A 19,606-nucleotide genomic window follows, 5' to 3' on the forward strand; every position below is an offset into this window, starting at 1 on the left:
TTTTTATCACATCAGTTCATTCCATATTGTGTAAATGCAGATAACATATCTAATTATTTTCATCTATTTATTATAAATACTAAATTGTACATTCAATAATTTAACAATTGCAGTAATATACACTTTCCTATACACAGAAAAGTTTGCATTCAATAAATCCATTTAGCAATAAATATATTTACATATTTCATCAGCTTCTCACAATGCATTGCTCTGTGTTATACCACTGTCCTCACGAAGAAAAACATTTCTACGCCTTATCTCAACACTCATGGACACCACAGGGCAAAGGAATATGCTTTTAGGTTGATGATTGTATGCTCAACATTTTTTAAACAAAAACAAACATTTGAAGGAGCTAAAACCAAAACAGGAAGGGCACTTGGGTTTCTTTTGATTTTCTCACCGTGTCATTCAAGCTCTTGATGATTAGAATACAGAAATAGTTACTAACCTCCCCTTTTACACATGAAATGATGAGATAGACTTATAATAAGAACAAAATGTTAAGTAAACAATCATAAAATTATGAGGCATTAGCCTGGAAATTAACAAAAATTGTAATGCAACAATATTTGTGATAAAGCGCTAATGTTTGAAATTAAAGAGATGCTAAAATAAAAAAGCACCATGTACAGATGCTTTGGTATTACCACATATACACGTTCAACACATAAATATATGCCTACTGTATATGTCGTTGCACTAAAACCTCTCAGTTTACAGCAAACATACTATAATACCTTTGTGCAGTTCGTTGCTTTGCTCACCACATATTTTTTGTTGTTAGATGCAAATGAGCGGCTGCTAATTTGCCAACAAAAGGTAATATCTGCTCTCATCTGCATCTTAAATGCACCCTAAGAAGAAAGTCTTCTGGCTGAGTGTGAGGCTGTGCATTTGCAGGTAGAGACTGCAGGCTGATTTTCAGTGGTTGAGAGTGTTGACGATGCTGTTCCATTCTTGGAGTATGTCTGTTGAGCTGACTGTGTCACAGACCATCCATCATGGCCAAAAGGTCGTCTCCTTTGCTGCTAGCACCAGTGGACTGATCTCCAGACTCTGTGAATTCTCCCATGATTTTGGCTAGTTCTGCATTGGCCTGCTGGTCCTGAAAGACAACATATTATCCAACAGTCACTGTGCTGTAGTGGTAATCGCAGGACTTATACCTGATTATGGTAAATCCTGTTAGACAGGTAAAGACTCAGATCCCTGATCATTGACTATAGTCTGTTGGACTAAAGTCCAATCCTGTGGGCTGGCACAGGGGTAGAAGAGAGCCTATCAGCTGGTGGGCTGATATGTTGGGGCCAGTGCATACTAAAATACTTTGGCTAAATCTATCTACACAAGATTTGTTAGACTTTAGTTTAAAAAATGTAATCATGAAGTCTGGACTCATGTTGGCTGGCAAAAATACTGTAGCTCAACTACTTAACAAACATCAAGGCAATGCAGCAGAGTAATCTCTAATCAGTACACCTAATCTGAGATCGGATAAAGTTTGTTCAGTGATAACTGGGACAAAACTGTCCTGTGGTTGAGCACAGCTCTGAGATATAGAAGTCTGTAATCTGCAATTATCAACAGATTGCAAATGGCCTCATTTTTACCAGAAATTGTGCTGCAAAAGTCAAACTAGTGTGCGATTAATACTTGACATGTCACTCTTTCTAGAAAGTTTGTGAGCACACACTTAGTATTTGTTACCTTTGTTGCTTGGATGTTTATAACACCATATGAAAGCTCATCAGGTCTTGATATTAACGCTTCTCTGTGTTAAAAAAAGAGTTACAAAGTTAGTTTTGTTGAATTCAAGTTAAACAGTAATCCTTTTCACACGGGATAGTAGCAGTGTCATTTTATTATTTGTTCTACAGTGCACATTTTGACACTTACTCTTCTTCTTCATCTGTGGCAAAAAGGTTTACTCGGAAGCCACTGTCTGTGTTTCCTGGTTTCTGAACTTCTAATCCTCCCATTAACTTGGCCAAAAGATTTAATTCCTCTTTAGCCAGAGGGTTCGGAGCAGCATTGACCTGTTGACACAAAATAGTTTGTTCACTTCAATGTATTTATTGTTTAATGACAACTGAAGACCTTGAATCCAAGTTCCTGCTCCCAATAATGCTACATCAGAAAGTCACACACACTTACAGTATCATGTACTGTTAGCAGTGCAAAATATGTCAAAGTAACATATGCTTGTATAAAGTAACATTTTCTTGGGTGATAGTAAAATCATTAGTGTGTCACCTTTGTGTGCTGAGTAGAATGTTTAGATGTACCAGACATGTGAGTTTCCACAGGGCGGCTTACACTGTACCTGATGAAAAATAGAGAATGACCATTAGTCAATGTGGGCCTCAAAAAACAAAAAAACAAAACAAAACAAAACAAAAAAATGTACATGTTTTCTTTTTAATATGTGGTTCATAAATTTCATTCTTGTTATTTAGCAGTGGATACCAAAATTCCAATTCCCAAAATATATCTTTTATACATCGTTCTCACTATAATATCAATAAATCATGTGTAAACATGAACTTATCAAACCTCCAGGATGAGAGGTAACCTCTACACTCTAATTTAAATTCTGTCCTTAATTTAACCTAAAAACAGCCAGAGTATAAAACACAAACTCATGTTCACATATGAAAAGTTTAGAACACCTTACATGTTTGTGCCAAGTTTTGTGACCCTATCACCAAAAATCTCAAAGGATCCTTCCCGAAGCGCAGAAGTGTAGTTCCCTCCATTGTTGAACTGCAGCCGATTCAGTTCTTCACCAGAACAGCTAAAAATCCTAAAACGACCAGATAGGAAAACAATGATGGATCAGCAATAGAGATTTCAACCACCAAAAATAAAAGACAAGAAAATATGATGAGGCAAATCTTGCCCTTTGCTTGACCAGGTAATGGTCAAGAGTGGGTAATGAAGCTAGACCACAGTTTGCTGATATTTTGTCTCAATATTTTTACTTGTTTTTATTGTTTTTTATTTTTTATTGTCTCTTTTTTTATTATATATATATATATATATATATATATATATATATATATATATATATATATATATATATATATATATATATATATATATTAAATCAGTATTGTTGATTATTGTTAATTGTTGACGTGCAGCACTTTGGAGACTTTTCTTTGTTTTTAAAATGTGCTTTATAAATAGAGTGGATTGGATTGTAAACAGCAGAGTTGTTTTCCTAATGCAGCATCCGTCTCATTGAAAGCTCAACTCACCTGAAGTAGTTTGCAGAGTTCCCTCGTTTAAAACGCCTAACATTATAGCAGAAGAACTGATGAGTCCTTCTGCCACTGACATGGTTTAATCTATAGTTGCTTACATTATTACATTATTGTTGTCTATGAAAAGGGGCCCCTGCACAATAAGTTTGGGAACCACTTCACTTAGCAAATAAAATCCTTCAAAAATTTTATCCAAGTTGTAACTCATTTAAAATTTCAAGTCAAAAGTTTGTTACAAAAAACAAAACAACTACAGACAAGGCCTACTTAAGATTAGATCCTTGCATTTAACTACGACTATATGAAAGACAAATAGGCAAACATTAAATATCACTGGAGGATACAAAGGCTTTTTACTATCAAAACCACTTATTTAATTTCAGTCACAGGTATCTGCACGGTGAAGCGTGTTTTGTTTTGAAAGATAAGAAAAGTGAACTAAAAAAACCTTATCAAGCCAGGGACTTGTGTTCCATGGGGCACAGGACCACTGGTGGGCAGAACAAAACGGCCATTTGAGTTTTGCACTTTATCCTTCAGGAAAATAGACACCTGACAAAAAAAGAAGAATGATACAGAGAAAGGCATGTTATAAAATACAATAATAATAATAATAATAATAATAATAATAATAATAAATGTATTCTTTTCCAATGCTGAAACAATAGACTTACCCTTATATGCATGTCTTGGAAGAAGATAAGAAGGGTTTGTCTAATCAGCTGGAATTCACCAACAGACAAGGGTGTATACATCTAAAAAGTAAAAATAAAGAAAACAATAAATAAATAAATAAATAATCTTAACTGTTAAAAAAAAGAAAATCTTTAGAAGTAGCTTGGACTGTATAGGTAGAGACATGAGACACCAAAACGAAATGTTTTGTTACCATTTTGTTGTGTAGATGTGTGTATTATAATAACACAATAAGAGAGAGGGAAAAAAATAAACACATTGTGGCACACTACCATAGAATATATGGCAATAACAGAACTGTCAAACACCATGATGGTGAAGTCCCACATTTTGTACCTCTATGAGCTGTTGGTAAGTTTCATCAACCTGGCTGAGAATACTGGGAGTATCTTTCACAAAGTCTTTGATTGCATCCATGTGGTTAAAGGAGACGAGAAGGACGTCCTTTGGCCGGGAACAGAGCAGCACCTGATATTTGAAGGCCATGGTCATCAAGTCATAGAGCTGTAAAGGAAGACAGATACTCAGTCTCACTTAGACATCCATTGGTAATAAATGCTTGCTGTTGTATAATAAACAGCAGAGGGAGCCACATTCAGTACAGTGAATAAAAATGGTGCTGCAATGCAGTTTCAGTGTATTACAAACAAATATATCACTAAGACTAGGTTCACATTGCAGACTGAAGTGACCCAAATCCAATTTTTTGGCCCTATGCGACCTGTATCTGATCTTTTCATAACAGTCTGAACGATACAGATCCGATTTTTTCAAATGCGACCCAGGCCACTTGGATATGTGGTCCTAAAGCCGATAAGTATCAGATTTTTGGCCATGCAACCTCAGTCTGAAGAGCCAGGTAGCATTAATCTGATCTACACGTCATACACAACATTGTTTATAAACTCCTTTTTTGTAAAGGCGCTCGCATCACTCTCCCACCACTCCTGGCTACGACTCCGTACCCACACGTTTCTCTGTACAGACATGGCTACCACTGCTCCACAAAATGCCATGGCCAAAAACCTGGCTCTCCTCTTTTGTAATCTCCTCCTTAAAACGATGCCATTGAAAATGTGCTGGCTACGGTTTGACAATAACTTTAAAATTGCAACATAACGCTCCAGTGTTAATGCAAACACGAAGACAGGCACGCTCACTGTCATGTCATCGTGTCTTCTATGCATGCGGGACACTTTCGGTGCGCATAAGGTTCATACAGGAGATCATATACAAGTCGCATTTAATTGGAAATGTGAACAGACTCTCAAAAAAATTGGATTTGACAAAAAAAATACGAATTGAGCATTATGCCCTGCAGTGTGAACCTAACCTAATATAACAGATGAATTAATCTATAGATTTATATGATGGTTTGCTCTTAAAACATCATTCTGTATGTAATTAAGAGCCTATAAAAGGAAAACAGAATGCATAATGTGCATGCAAATACTTACCTTATCCATACTAGCTTGATTGAGTCTCATTATAGATGCATGGGCCAGTCTGTCAAACACAGTCCTCAGGGCCTTCTTAGAATAAAGCTCCTGTGGTTTGAAAAGCTCCTCCAGGAACTTTTTGTTGAACATGGTGGTGATGATGTCATTCATAACTTGTCAAAACCAACCAATATAAAAACAAACAAAACAAACAAAAAAAATCCACAAACAGTTAATTAAAGTTAGACAAATGTACTTTCTATTTTGGAAGCTCAAAAGCAGGCAGATGAGCACTCTATATGTTTACAAAAATAATTCTATTCAGAACTTAACCCCAAAAGACCTGAAAAAGCAGCAGCATAGTAAGACATTAGCAGTCTCCAATTTTGGCAGCAGGTCTGTTGTTATCCGTCCTCTGGATCAATATTGCAATCTACGTCATCAGCAAACTACACTTGACTCACAGATTTATTTTTTTCTGGAATTGCAGCAGTTCAGCTTACTTTAAAGAAATAAGAGAGAGATAGAGAGAGCGAGAGAGAGAGAGACAGCTAAGACAATACACCTAGTGATGAGTAAGAAGGAAATGTGATTAGCTTGGAGAAAGGTCTCAAAAAAATACAGAAAGCCAGTTCAATAAATTTTGGTTTGTTAATAGTGATAAAACATGAATAAAAACCTACATGAACTCTTGACAAGGTTCTTTACTTTGAAGCAAAGAATTCACAAATCATGTGGCTATACAATTAAGATGACTGCAGCTGGTGTATATGAATTCTCGTCTATTGTCCATTTATCAAACCTGATTGTTTATGCAGTGCACTAATTTAAGATAAGCCAAAGCAGAGCAAAAAGCTACTAATGCAAAAGCGCACGATCAGACTGAAACTTTGAGTAATACCTCTCTTTCTGTCCTCCTCTATCCAGGCAGCTATGGTGGAAACTTCATATATTAAAGGAAGATATATAATTAACTTCTGTCTTAAAAATCAGATTGATTCATTATATTTCTAGATTGCATGAAATGTAGTTTTAGAAGTCCGTATAGAACTTAATATTATTTTGTGAGAGTATCATTGACTAAAAGAGCAGATTCCTTTATATTGGTAGCAGAGCTATGTTTATTTCACAATGCCATTTGCTCTGAGATGTTAAGTACATTGTCCTCCACAACACCAGCTGTAGTTGATGTGGGTAAATAAAAACATAAATAAACGAATAAATGTGTACTGACAAAATAATATTAACTCTTATCTCGTGTTCATAATATTTTCTAAATCAATTATATTTCCACTATAACAACCAGTAAATGAACAAACTGAAGAAAGTGAATGTGCGCTTATCGCGGTGTTACATTAACGTTAACTGCAACAGAGTGACATTTGTGTTTATAGCCGAATAGCTAGCTACCTTTCTTAGCCTTATCAGCGGGTATATTCTGAGCTCGAAGTCGCTGGTCTAAGATGTACAGCATTTCTCCGCCGAGATTAATAAAAAGTAGCGGCAAAGTCCTTGAAGACATGGTGGTGTTCTCAAGCGACGAATTTCCTTCCCAAAATTGAAGCAACTACAGGATGAAGCTAACTAGTTGCTAGTAGGGGGGGGTCTAACTGGTAAAGCCTTTTCTGGTTGCCAGGCCACGAAGAAATCAGCCAATCCCAGCATAGTGACGTAATGACGTAGTGAGACGTAAGTGAGACAAGAGTTTTAACCACTGTGCTTTCCTTCAAATTATCATCTTTCGTGCTCAGTGTGTGCAACTCCTTCTTTATTGAAATTGCAATGAAACTCGTGAAGCATAAAATAATGTTATGAATATAAATACAATCTTAATTTAGTTATTGATAACATTTTATGTTTTCATAATATGATAAGAAACAATTTGTGCAATGTTTATAAAGAAAACAAAACAAAACAAAATGTTGCAACAGTTTATAAAATAAATAAAATAAAATGCAACCACTTCTAAATAATTAAAACTATACATTTAATTAAAAATAATTAAAAAATTAAAAATACATTTAATTAAAAATAATTTAAAAACACTATACGTAAAAAATGTTAATATTTATTTATTCATTTTGAGGTTTTAGAGAAATTGACACAATATATTGTAAAAGAGGTTGTCCAGGTAGTTAAAAAAAAAGCTCTTTGGCATGGGGGAGCCTGGCGTGGAGGAGATTCACTCCAAGTAGCCAAAGGTTCTAAATAATTTGGGACTGTCTTGGATGATTTGCTTCTTCAGTGTCAGACTGAGGTCTGGGGCCAGTGGCATTGAGCAGCAGACTGGGTTGGTGGTCCCCATTTTCAAAAAGGACCAGTGCGTGTGTTCCAACTATCAGAAGGTCACACTTCTGGCTGACTGTTGATCCTCCGATTCAAGACAAGCAGTGTAGGTTTAGTCCTGGTCATGGAACAATGGACCAGATCTTAACCCTTCCAGATATGCCGGGGATAATCATGGGGGTGATTATCTAGTCTACATGTGTTTTGTGGACTTGGGAGAAGGCTTACAACAGCAAACCTTGGGGGATTCTAGGAAATGGGGTTGGATGGGGTGGCAATATAAAAATCAGTCCTAAATCTGAGGCCATAGTACATAATACCAGAAACTGATATGGCTTTTAGTCCGTTGTGATGAAGAGAGAGCAAAACTTTCAATTTACTAGTGTAATTATGTCCCAACCATCACCTATGGTCCCAAGATTTGGGTAGTGATCTAAAGCATGAAATTGCAGATACCAGTGGCTGAAATTAGGTTAGGAAAAATAAAACTATTCCTTTCGTGTTAGGGTTGGCACCAGTCCGTTTATAGGTTTTAAATGAGTAAAAGAACCACATAAATATGTCTATTGCACTGAGGCTTTTTAATTTAGTCAGAAACCTCTATTTCATCTAATTAAATAAATAAATAAATAAAATAAATTACTAAACACTCTAGTTGAAATTATAACCTTTGTTTTGTTAGGGTTGGTTTTGATCCAGTTGTAAAAAATAATATTATAAAGCAATAAGAGCCAAAACTGAAATAAGTGCACTGTCATCCACTCACAACGTCCTCTCCCAATCATTTGAGCTTTAGAGGATTCTTTTTTTGTGTTTTTTTTCATGTATACCTGCACAAAAACAAAACAAACAAAGCTGGGCATGTCCAGCATTCAGTATAGAATTGGTGACTTGCAGAATGCACATCTCCAGTTTGCAGTATGCAAAAATGAGAAGAAAATTTTCACTGAGCCAAGTTCTAGACAATATTCTTGGTGAAAATAAGAAAAAAGCAAAACAGATGAGTGGTTTTCTGAGAAGGACGACACATCTGATGTGTCTAATGAGGAAATTACTGTTAGTGATGTTGTTATTCCCGAAAAACTGAAATCCAAGATGATCACATCTGTTGGAGGTCAGTACCCCATGAAGCACATGGCAGGCCAGTTACTGTAAATATCATCAAACTGACCCCTGGGATCACAAGCCGTTACAAGTCAGTGACATCAAGACATGTTTTGAGCTATTTATGTCAACATTAGTAAACAGATGCATCCTTGCTTTGAGAAATTGAAGGGAAAAAAAGTGCTAAAAACCCTCTTTTTGGGCTTTTTCTTTAAGCAAATACAAATGGGTCAAAACTGACTTGTAACACCATAGATGTTACTATAGTTAATGAGACTTAAGATCTACTTCATTATTAAATTATTATCAAAATAACACCAAAGTTAAAAAAAATGAAAGCATGAATTTAGCAAATGGTGAAGGAAGAAGTTCTTGGAGCATCACATTGCAACTTTGTGTGGCATTTCCTACTTTACACCACATCTTTGTGTCACAAAATCCTTGTGAAATTTGACTCAAGTGGAACAAGCAATAATTCTAAACTGAGAAGTAATGGCAAGTAGTCTGTAATAATATGATGGAAAATACTGATGGAAAATACAAAGAAACATTTAAGTATCCGCTTTATGCATATGAGCAAAATAAATCTAAAGTAAAAAAATGGAGACCATCATTTAGTGAAATAACACCAGCTGCAACAGCAATGAGCTGTCAGTCCACAACTTTAAAAGCTGCTGTTATAACACTATCATGTTGGTGCAATCTGTCCTCAAACGTACAGATAGGCAGTCAGATAATGCCTTAGCGGTTCTGCAACAAGAGGTGTAGGCTACTCAGGACCACATTTTGTCACCCAATATGTTGACTCAAACAGCCCGTGTGAGTTTCTCATTGGTCAGTTTTTGTGCCTTATATGGACATGTTTAAATGGAACAAGTATACAGTAAGTTTATTAAGTTGTGCACCTGTTCATATCTATATTATTGGAGTGTAAAGAATGACTGGGGATAGTGCTGATGAAGATGCTGTAACACAAACAGATGAAGCAATGCGATTGCTTATTATGACATTGAATGTATTATAAGTTATACGGCCAGCCTTGCAAACACAGCTTGCAGAACTTTCTAATAAAGCTAATGTGGCTGGAAATGTGACACAATCAACTATTTGTTGAACACAAAATTTATAATAGAATTCTAAACTATGGGAAAGCTACAGAAAAGTTCACAAGCTCAAGTCAGACAAATCAAATTTACATGGCACACTGTACTGTCAGAGGCAGACAGATGAGCAGTTCATTTCCCAAATGCTGGCCAAAACCACTCAGTCCTGAGATTAAAGCCAAAGGGCTTGAGCTCTTCCCACTTGGTTGCAGGCCTAGAGCTGACTGAAAATACTTTGCTTTTAAAATCGTGTTTTGCTGTTAGCGCCTCTGTGCAGCAGTGTTGCAACTAATCACAGTGAGAAGTCATAACTATCATCAGAAAGCATTGCTTTGCATTTCATGCCAGTTGCAACAGACACGCTGAAATTGTCACCTATGTGAGTCAGAATGTGGTCCCTTAGACATTACACATGCAAGAAAACCCATTGTGAGTTATTGTCTGCAGAAAGACTTAGTCAACATAAATGTGTCAGAACTTATTTTGTTTGTAGTTTATAACTAAATAGGTTTAAAAGTCAGCAACTCAAACGTTTTAATAATGGCTGACTGTATGTCTTCATGCAGCCAGTGGTAGACTTTTATAAGTAAAATGACAAACTCACTTAAATTATTCATTCATTCATTTTGCTACATCAGGATAACATGCTTATAGTGTAAAGCTGGGGATGTAGAAATATAATAAATTAAACAACACTTTATTAATCCCCAAATTAGAAATGAATCATTCTTATAAATAAAACAATTAGAGAATAAAAACCAGTCTTTTGCTCATAGCCCAAGCATGACAGGATGGACGCATTGCCAATATAGACATTTCTATGTCTTGATGTGCCACTTGACCACAAAACTTCTTATTTTTGAGTTGCACTTTGAAAAGTAAATAAGGTAAAAAAAAATATTCAAAAGATAAAGCTGTTCATAATGTAAAATAAATAACATGATAAGTCTGAATATGTGTGAGCAATGCCATTTATTTACAGTAATGCAGTAAGTAGTCTGGTTATTTTTGTTATTGCATAATATAAGGATGTGGGGAAAATGACATGTAATACACTGAACTACAGATTTTTTGTTAGCTGTTTTGTTTTTGCTGATCACACAACAACAGTGAATACCAACAGAATTACTTCTATGTGATCTGGACATCAGCGAATATCTTTTTACAGTGAAATGTCCCCATTCCTGATGCGGATTTCTCGTGCCATCCTGCACACTTCAAAGTGTCCACAGCAGCAGGTCATGAGGGCATCATTGCATATGGTCCCCTATGGTTGAAAAATTGCAACAAAAAGTCACAGGATAAAATGTTAGCTCTGCATTAGGAAATGTGTTGCAATTCAGGTTTTTTAGGTTTAGGCAACACTCATCATTTCTTATGTTCATGAAATCCCTGGCTTTCCCAAGACCTAAGGTGGTGTAGACAGTAAACCTTCCTAACCTGATTCCTTACAGAGTGCATTATGGCAAGAAACTGAACATACCTGAATACCATAAGTCAGTCTCATATGAGTCCTCATGGCTGTCATGCCTCCTGGCACACAACCCAAACAGCAGTTTTCACCATATTTATTTGCTGTATAGCAGTTCAGTGCAAGTGGGCAGAAAAAACCGAGCGCACCTAAACAACAAAGTTAATTTTTATTAAGAATTGTAAGTAATAAACAATTACATGTTTCTCTACATTTGGAGAAATTACAGAGCTGTACTTACAGACTAAACAGTCACTGAAGCACGAGCACAAGCCTGTGCTCCACTCTCCCGTCTGGACATTTGTTCCATAGCCGCCTGCACCAGGTTGATGGGTGACCACTGGATTTGACATTTGGAATGCTGGATCTGCTGGTCTTAATATAGCTGCCCTATGAGGAACACACTGAGCTGTTAACACTGCTGCAAGAGTGCATATTGTTGCAGGTGGAAAGAAGAGATGGCTTACATCAATCTTTCTCTGTGACACAAATACTTGGATATGATGTTCTTTTTAGTTTGTGATTAATAGACTTAATATAGAACACCAGTTAATAACACTATTCTAGTGCTCTTTAAAATAGAATCATAGTTGTGGCCAACTCGATCACTTTATCAACAGTCAGGCTCTCCACAAAGTATACGATACTCCAAATAAGACAGAAAAAGTCCCTTCCTATATGAATTTGTGAAATAGTTAATAATGCTAGCTTGTTTGAATGCTTCTTGTGGCAATTGTTTCAAGATGGAGACGTCAATCAGAATTGGTAACGATTGTGGAGCTATGTGAAGAAATGTACACAAAGTTTTTACTTCACCTCAAGAACATAAAGACCGCTGTAATAGTTTGCAAATGTTAATCATTTTAACTAAATCAACTGATAAACAAAAAAGAGTTAATTCTTAAGACGATTTACTGCGAGAGGAAACAGATTTGTGACTTACCAGAAGTGTCTGAGTCTGAACTCCTCCTGATCAAAGTGACAAGCTGTACAACCACACAGGAAACTGTGACGAGCTTGAGCTGCGAAATGCTGGTTTGCCAACAAACTGTTTCTGAGGATGACAACGATCTGTGGTGAATTAAAATGGGCCAATTAACAAGAACTGTCGCTTTGCTTTAAAACTGCAGGTAAGTACAGGTCAAATGCTGCAGATCATGGCCCACATGGTCTGGTAACGACTTCCATTTGAAGAGTTCTTATCTCACATCAGATGATCAGAGTTCAGGGAACTCTGTAGCTGTGAGAATTGTTTAAACCACACTTTCATATGAAACCTACTAAGACAACAAGTCATTCTGGTTGAGGTTTGGATCAAACAAAGTAGAATGTCATTAATGCAGTTTCTCAGACAGGAGAGGGATTTACTGAGGATCTGAAGAAGCACAAAACTGCACACAGCTACAAAAACCTTGCTTTCAGATTGAGTAAAAACTTTGAGGGAAGGCTTTAAACATCTCAAAAAGATATTTCTGGGGGTGGAAATGTGATGTCATTTGAAACTAAAATGATCTCTGAATGTTCTTGTTCTTGTCATGATGTACAGAATAACTTCACAAGCTTCACTAACCTCATTTGCACTGGCTAAAACTAAATCTGTTATGTCACCTTGTAAACTTGTCTTTAGCTCTTCTCTGACTTTGAGGTATTGGATATACTCATGAGACTCAAGAGTATTCCCCACATTATATAGGTGTTAATGGAGTTGCCTTTATTTAGTTCTTAAATGGGAGCCATTTAAACAGTGCACTGAGATATACTGAAAGATACATTTGAAAGATGAAATGATATAAAGCTTACGGAATATGATTAATTGCGTACATACAACAGGACTATTATTAACAGCAGATGGAAAACAACCAGTTCTGACATCACCACTTAAAAACACTGTGGACTGTGTCTAACCACAGGTAGCAGAGTTAGTACTTCTCTACTATGAGATGTTAGATTTGTGCCCTACTTATCATTTTCAGAATTTCTGTTATTTTGTTATTTCAGGTTTTCATTTCAGTAAATGTGCACAAATAAAATTAATTGATTTTTTTTGTCATGTTACAAACAAAATGATTCCCAAAGAAAATATCCACACAACTTTCTGGAACATTTTTATTTTAATTTAAGCAACACAGCTAAATATGGTATGATGGGAAGAGAAGACAAAAAAAAAGAAAGTAATTCGTCCACATTTGAAAGAGGAACTAAAACATTTATACAAGTCCACTATTAAGAATTGACTGTTGCACAGAAAATGATCTTTATTAGGCTTTAACCTCTTGTTTGGCTTCCTCTGTCTCTGTGGTGTCTAAGCTCTGGTTCAGCTGTAACTTTTGCTCTGCTTTCTGTTTCTGGATAGCCTTGAAGACCTGAGAAGAGAAGTACATGACATGTTAGGGTGTTAGGTGTAAAATAACACCCTAAAAAGCTGCAGCAGCACCCTGAGAGACTATATGTGGTGGAGTTTCTAAGTTTAAAGCACTTTTTTAATAATAATTATTCAAACAAAACAATACCAATAAAAAATAGCACAAATTATTATACACAGAAAGTATTAATGTGAACAGAATAATGGGCTTATTTATCACCTTAATGCAGAACTCTTTCTTTGCCAGCCAGCGGCGGGTGGCCCGCCTGTAGTACTCTGGGGGCAAGTTGTAGGTGATACCCAGCTGCTCACACACTTTCTCAAAGGCATCATAGCGAACCAACCTAAGATTTTTCAAAAGCTTTTTCCTTCGGTCAACAGCCATGAGCATCCGTCTCTTGTTTGCTTTGTCCTGGCGTGAAACAAAAGATAAACAGGAACTAAAAGTGTGACCAAAACAGACTTAAATCAGAAGAAGAGAGGGCAACTACGTACTGAAGCCCATGTAGAACAGTTACTGTGTTTATGAAATAGTTACAAATCTGAGACATGGTTTTAAAGTTTTAACTTCTATTGCTCATCTGTATAATTATGAATAAAAAACCATTTAAGAGTGATGTAACATGGAAACTTCCGACTATGGCCACAAATGGTTTATTTAATCTGGGGGAGTGCACAGGATTTCCTGTAGCACATACGTGCATCACAGCAGAACGGGGCAGAGAGGAAAGTTCTATATGAAAGCATTCATGATACAAGACATGTTACGTAATATATATGAAACCTGTTTTTTCTTTCTCGATTAGCATGCGAGGAAGAAAAATCTCATTTTGTTCACCTTGTGGTGTTTTAGCAAATGCTCCTGGTAGTTTCTTATTCTTGCAGTCAAAACAGCCACTGAAAAGAAGAAGAAAGGGGACTCAATCCTCAGAAAATTTACATAAGCTTGGCCTTATCTTTGGATTTGAGTGAACACGTGCATTGCTAAAGCATAGAATCTCACCCTGGACTTCTACTGAGCTGTAGTCATTCTCATCCCTCTGCACCTTTTTGATCAGCTGTTCTGTCTTCAGCTTTAGCTTTTCCCTCTGAAAACAAACATTCCCAGTACTGTTAGTCACTAATATTAAACAAACTGGTCTTAACTTCTTCCTGAAAAAAAAGTATATTGATGTATATCCACAGAAAAACAATCATAAGAATGTAAAAATGAAAACAGGATAAAATATAAGATGTGCTGAGAGATGAGTCCTTACATGACTTGCCAGCTCCAATGAAAGTAGACGTTTCACAACATCATCAGTCCTGTAAGAAAAAAACATATCAGTAAAGTGTCTCTATTTTTTGCTGCACTGTTTTAAGCTAGGCAAATATGTGGCTTTACATTTGAGCAAGAGGAACAGCTGCATAATCCATTTTCAGCATTGTTGGAGGAAGATCGCTGAGCTGGCTCTTAGGGTCTGGAAGAAAACAAACGCTAACATAAGACGTTTCATTTAGCAAAAAAGATGTACATATGGTTTAATGATAACACTGCCTCATTAAATACCTGTCTTCTCTGTCTTTGCAGCTCGAGCATAATGTCTTACTGGTGGAGGAACAGCAAAGCTTCCTGTAACTGAGAGAAAAAAAGAAAAAATAAATTGTACAAAAATGACTAACATTTTGCCCTTTAAAGAGGTTTAAGTCAAGAGCAAATGAATAAAAACAAAATAGTTGGGGACAACAGGAAGGCATTCACCAGTAAGAAGGACCGATATTAAAGAAGCAATGTAAATGGAACAAAAGTCCTGATGCACCAAACTGACAGACACTCTGCTGTGTCTCTTCATTTTGGCTGTGTTTGGGAAAAACAGCTGAACTCCCTGAAAATTACATCCAACTTATAACAAGGAAGTATAATTTATGTCTACGCTGACCCAACTTTGCAGTGTATAAGGTAGAAGCTGTTCAAACATTATTTAATAGGAAAACTCATAAATGTGGGGGAAAAAAATCTAAAAGTAATATTTACATAAAATAATAAAAACCAAACAAAACAATTAACATAAAAATGACACATAGATCTTATTCACTGCATGGAACAGCTAATTATGGGGATCCGACTAACAGACTTAATGTTGATATAACAGGCTGGAAAAAAAAAAACAATAAATAAATGCCAACATATCCAAACTACAGCGCAGGGCACAAAAAGGACAAAATCAACAGAAATCCAGATGTTTCCCATGTTCCCGACAGGTGGCTGTCAGATTGATGTGTCACAGTTTAAAAAGGGAAAGTAGATTTATGTCAAGATTGAGTAAAAAAAAAACAAACAAAAAAAAAACACAACAACAACAAAAAGAAAATGTAACATTTTTGTCACAAAAATTCACTAAATCTGATAAAGTTTAAAAATGGCTTTAAGTGGCTCCACGATAGCTAAGAATAACAAAACTAAATATCAGTAAAGGCATCTTACAGGTCCAGGAGGGTTCTCTGTCTTATTCTGTGAAAGAATTCAATCAAAGCAGCATTTTTATTTTTTAATTGAGAATCCACCTCCACTTTACAGGTATAGAATAAATCATATTCACATCTCCAAAAAGGAAACAAGATTCTTAACAGAAATCTTTTGGGAAAACCTTAGTGCAAAAAAACAGGGATGGATGGTGATGCAGCTGATTTGACTTTAAACTGTGACAGACTGAAGGATGCTCAGAGCTTGACCAAAATAATCTAAGTGATATGGCCCTTCTGCATCACAAAGTAAATGGCTGCATACATAAGCGGATGGTATTTTTAATTATCATCAAAATATCAAATAATCTAATTTCCTCAAAACACTGAAGTATCTCTCTTTATGAGAAATGCATCTACAAGCACAACTGATGCAAAGCTTCACATTTCATAAGTAATGCATGGTAATACATTTGCAGACATTTTCTTCATACGAGTGACTGAACAGAATTTAGATGAGTTTGAGGCAAGCGAGGCAATTAAAGTTATTGTTGCTTTGGCCAGCTTAGCAAAAGTAAAAATAAAGTATGCTAAAGTGTGAAAATAAGCTCTCACAATCACACAGACTTAAGGGGGAAATGAAAGTATAGCTTCTCTTGATGCTTTTGACATGATAATAAAGCAAGATGTTGAGTTAGATTAAGCAGATAGTGAAAAACAGGGGAGGTAGCTACACAAAACACACAGCAAAAACAAGCATTTTATTATAATATCAAAATCCTAATCCTTAATGATTTATGTTAGCCTAAAATATTTTAGGGGACTCATGTAAACCTTGAAAAACTGATGCTAATAAACATCAGTTTTATTTGACAAAGCACACCCAACCCACACCCCAAGGTGTAAGTAACAGTGTAGAGTGCTATGCAGTTTCAATACCGACCACATCAATGCTCGAACTGTTTTCATTTTCTAAAACACCCTTTATCTACTTCCATTAATACACTAGTTAAACCAGTATGCATGCCATTGTGCTTTTTTCTCAGGTCCTTGTTTTGTAGTTACTGATTTTATTAATTTTTCTGTTATAATTTTTTTCTGGTACAATAAATACAGTAGCTTTTCAACTTCCTGTCAATGTAAAATTTCTTTTGTGCATTTTACCTTTTCCTTTAACTCTTCTAGAATAGGCTTATAATATATGAATATATTTGGCATTACTCATCTATTTCAACAGCTGGGTGGATATTACAATAATGAAATATTTCCACATATGGATATTTTTAACAGTTTTACAACTATGCTACTTACTGAGAGTTATTAATGCTATTTCCTTAGATTTACTACAGTAATCTGATTTCACCAACATCTTAAATGCTTTAGTGTTAAGTTTTATCGGAGCCACTGAATTGAATTACAGGATTTAAAGTACACATGTTAAATATGTAAAATGGTACATTAAAATGTATCACTAGATGACCATAAATAACTTTTATTTCATTACATCTGATAGTAATGGGAATAATTTAAATGACTGTATGTACAGTACTGTGCAAAATATGGTGCCACCCCTCATTTCTTTATACTTTGCTTTCAGGGAGCCAGACTTTTTAGTAAAGTGGTCTTGAGGAATATTTCTCCAGTCCATGTCCATTTTTAAGTTTTTCTTTGTCTGATCCTTGAATCTAACTCAATAGAGCAAAGTTCTGTCTCTTAATTGACAGACAGCTTAGCAAAGAACCTATATATATATATATATATATATATATATATATATATATATATATATATATATATATATATATATATATATATATATATATATATGTATGTATGTATATATATATATCTAAGAAAAATATAGAAAATATAGAGCAGGGATCCTCAGTCCTCGTCCTCCAGGGCTGGTGTCCTTCAGGTTTTAGATGTTTGCCTGAAGCAACAAACCTGAATAAGACACAGCTTGACAAGAAGCTCTGCAGATGTCTGTTTAATTAACCATTTATTTGAGTCAGTTGTGTTACAGCAGGGAAACTTCTAAAACTTGCAGGGCACAGGCCCTCAAGGACCAGGACTAGATCCCTTATACAGATAAATAAAGAGTGTCTTGACTTTTAAATGGCGAGCACAATATATGCTGTTTTGGGCAGCATTTATACAGTTATGCTGCCCAAACTCTATAAACTGTAATTTATAAATTTCACCTATCATAATGTGTTAATATTATTAATATGCAAAGTAAATGGTAAACCAAACATTTAAATTAACGCTTAATGCATAAATTACAGTACAGGGTTATGAATATAAATATATAATAAATGCACTGGAGTCAAAGATACATAATTTAGTGGACTAGAAGTAGGCTACAAAATAGTAGAAAATAAAAATAACTGTCAAGATAAAAGTGGTCTAACTCAATGGTTTATTAATTATACCTAGGAACAAGATGAATGAGGGTCATTACAGGGACCTAATGTTCCTAAATCAGATTAATAAAACTGAGTAAAAACCTATATAACCTTAAATTAATTTTTAAAAGGGGTTTTCTTCCTCGTAGTGGTCACCTTTTTAAATCGAATAGTTTTGTCAACACTGTTGATAAAACTTGTCAAGTGACAATACTACGTTAGCTAAGGAAGAAGGGCATTAATGGCATCTGGCTACATTTAGGCATAACAACATGCGGATTTTAGAAAGACAATTACGCCACAAAGCAGCAAATCTCCAAAGAATGCAAAGTATGCTAGCTTTCCCCTCACCTACCTCTGCTAACTGTCGGTCCAGATAATAAAGCCGAACTGCAGGTCCACGGTTTGACTGACACCGCGGAGCACAGAGTGGAGCTTTCACGCAAAACGCCCGCTGACGACTTCAGAACAGCCCGCAGGCCATTGTTTATGAACATGGCTTATACGATATGTAACTAAGCACAGTGAACTCTTAAAAATGATTCAATTTTTACACTAAGCCACACTCGACCCCTACATGTGGTTCGCCATTTTGGCTAGACTTTACTAGCCGAGTATAGACCTGAGAAAAAATGGTTTACTAGGCTGCAGCCCGCACTACCGATCCCAGAACACATCGATCGATTTAGAAAAGAAGAATAGAAAAGGAGAAAAGGAGAAGAAAAGTATATATATATATATATATATGTATGTATGTATGTATGTATGTATGTATGTATGTATGTATACTTATAATAAATAAGTACTTTCCTTGTTCCATTGTCCATTCTCACATGAAAACTTTTATTTTCATGTGTATATGAGAAATACCAGTAGTCCCTTATGCGAGCTGTATGTTGGAGCAGTTGTAACATCCTGAGTTTGTATGTAATTCAAAACATTTTTAGGTAGATTGCTTAATATTTTGCATTAGTTTCATTAATGTAGTATTCTAAATGCCATCTGTTTTTGTTTTGTTGCCAG

At 35.6% G+C, this 19,606-nt stretch overlaps 3 protein-coding genes across 3 annotated transcripts; all 3 read right to left on the bottom strand.

Moving 5' to 3' along the window:
• Positions 1–547: 547 nt before the first annotated feature.
• Positions 548–7,036, bottom strand: oscp1b (organic solute carrier partner 1b). The gene is made up of 10 exons (XM_041986754.1): positions 6,818–7,036; positions 5,426–5,580; positions 4,305–4,472; positions 3,947–4,027; positions 3,721–3,824; positions 2,681–2,809; positions 2,260–2,329; positions 1,903–2,042; positions 1,714–1,777; positions 548–1,111 (listed from the first exon to the last, which is right to left on the bottom strand). Exons 1-10 carry the CDS (start codon positions 6,927–6,929, stop codon positions 992–994), a joined length of 1,143 nt encoding a protein of 380 aa, XP_041842688.1. The 5' UTR covers positions 6,930–7,036; the 3' UTR covers positions 548–991.
• Positions 7,037–10,855: 3,819 nt separating this feature from the next.
• On the bottom strand, positions 10,856–12,461 carry LOC121642405 (cornifelin homolog). The gene is made up of 4 exons (XM_041989133.1): positions 12,315–12,461; positions 11,613–11,761; positions 11,384–11,520; positions 10,856–11,167 (listed from the first exon to the last, which is right to left on the bottom strand). Exons 2-4 carry the CDS (start codon positions 11,722–11,724, stop codon positions 11,063–11,065), a joined length of 354 nt encoding a protein of 117 aa, XP_041845067.1. The 5' UTR covers positions 11,725–11,761; positions 12,315–12,461; the 3' UTR covers positions 10,856–11,062.
• Positions 12,462–13,448: 987 nt separating this feature from the next.
• mrps15 (mitochondrial ribosomal protein S15) lies at positions 13,449–19,190 on the bottom strand. The gene is made up of 8 exons (XM_041989132.1): positions 18,939–19,190; positions 15,283–15,351; positions 15,118–15,193; positions 14,990–15,038; positions 14,737–14,821; positions 14,572–14,630; positions 13,954–14,145; positions 13,449–13,734 (listed from the first exon to the last, which is right to left on the bottom strand). The coding sequence occupies exons 1-8, from the start codon at positions 19,078–19,080 to the stop codon at positions 13,630–13,632; spliced, it is 777 nt and encodes a 258-aa protein (XP_041845066.1). The 5' UTR covers positions 19,081–19,190; the 3' UTR covers positions 13,449–13,629.
• Between the last annotated feature and the right edge of the window lie 416 nt (positions 19,191–19,606).

Source organism: Melanotaenia boesemani, chromosome 6 (genome assembly GCF_017639745.1).
Source record: "Melanotaenia boesemani isolate fMelBoe1 chromosome 6, fMelBoe1.pri, whole genome shotgun sequence".
Lineage (NCBI taxonomy): Eukaryota > Metazoa > Chordata > Actinopteri > Atheriniformes > Melanotaeniidae > Melanotaenia > Melanotaenia boesemani.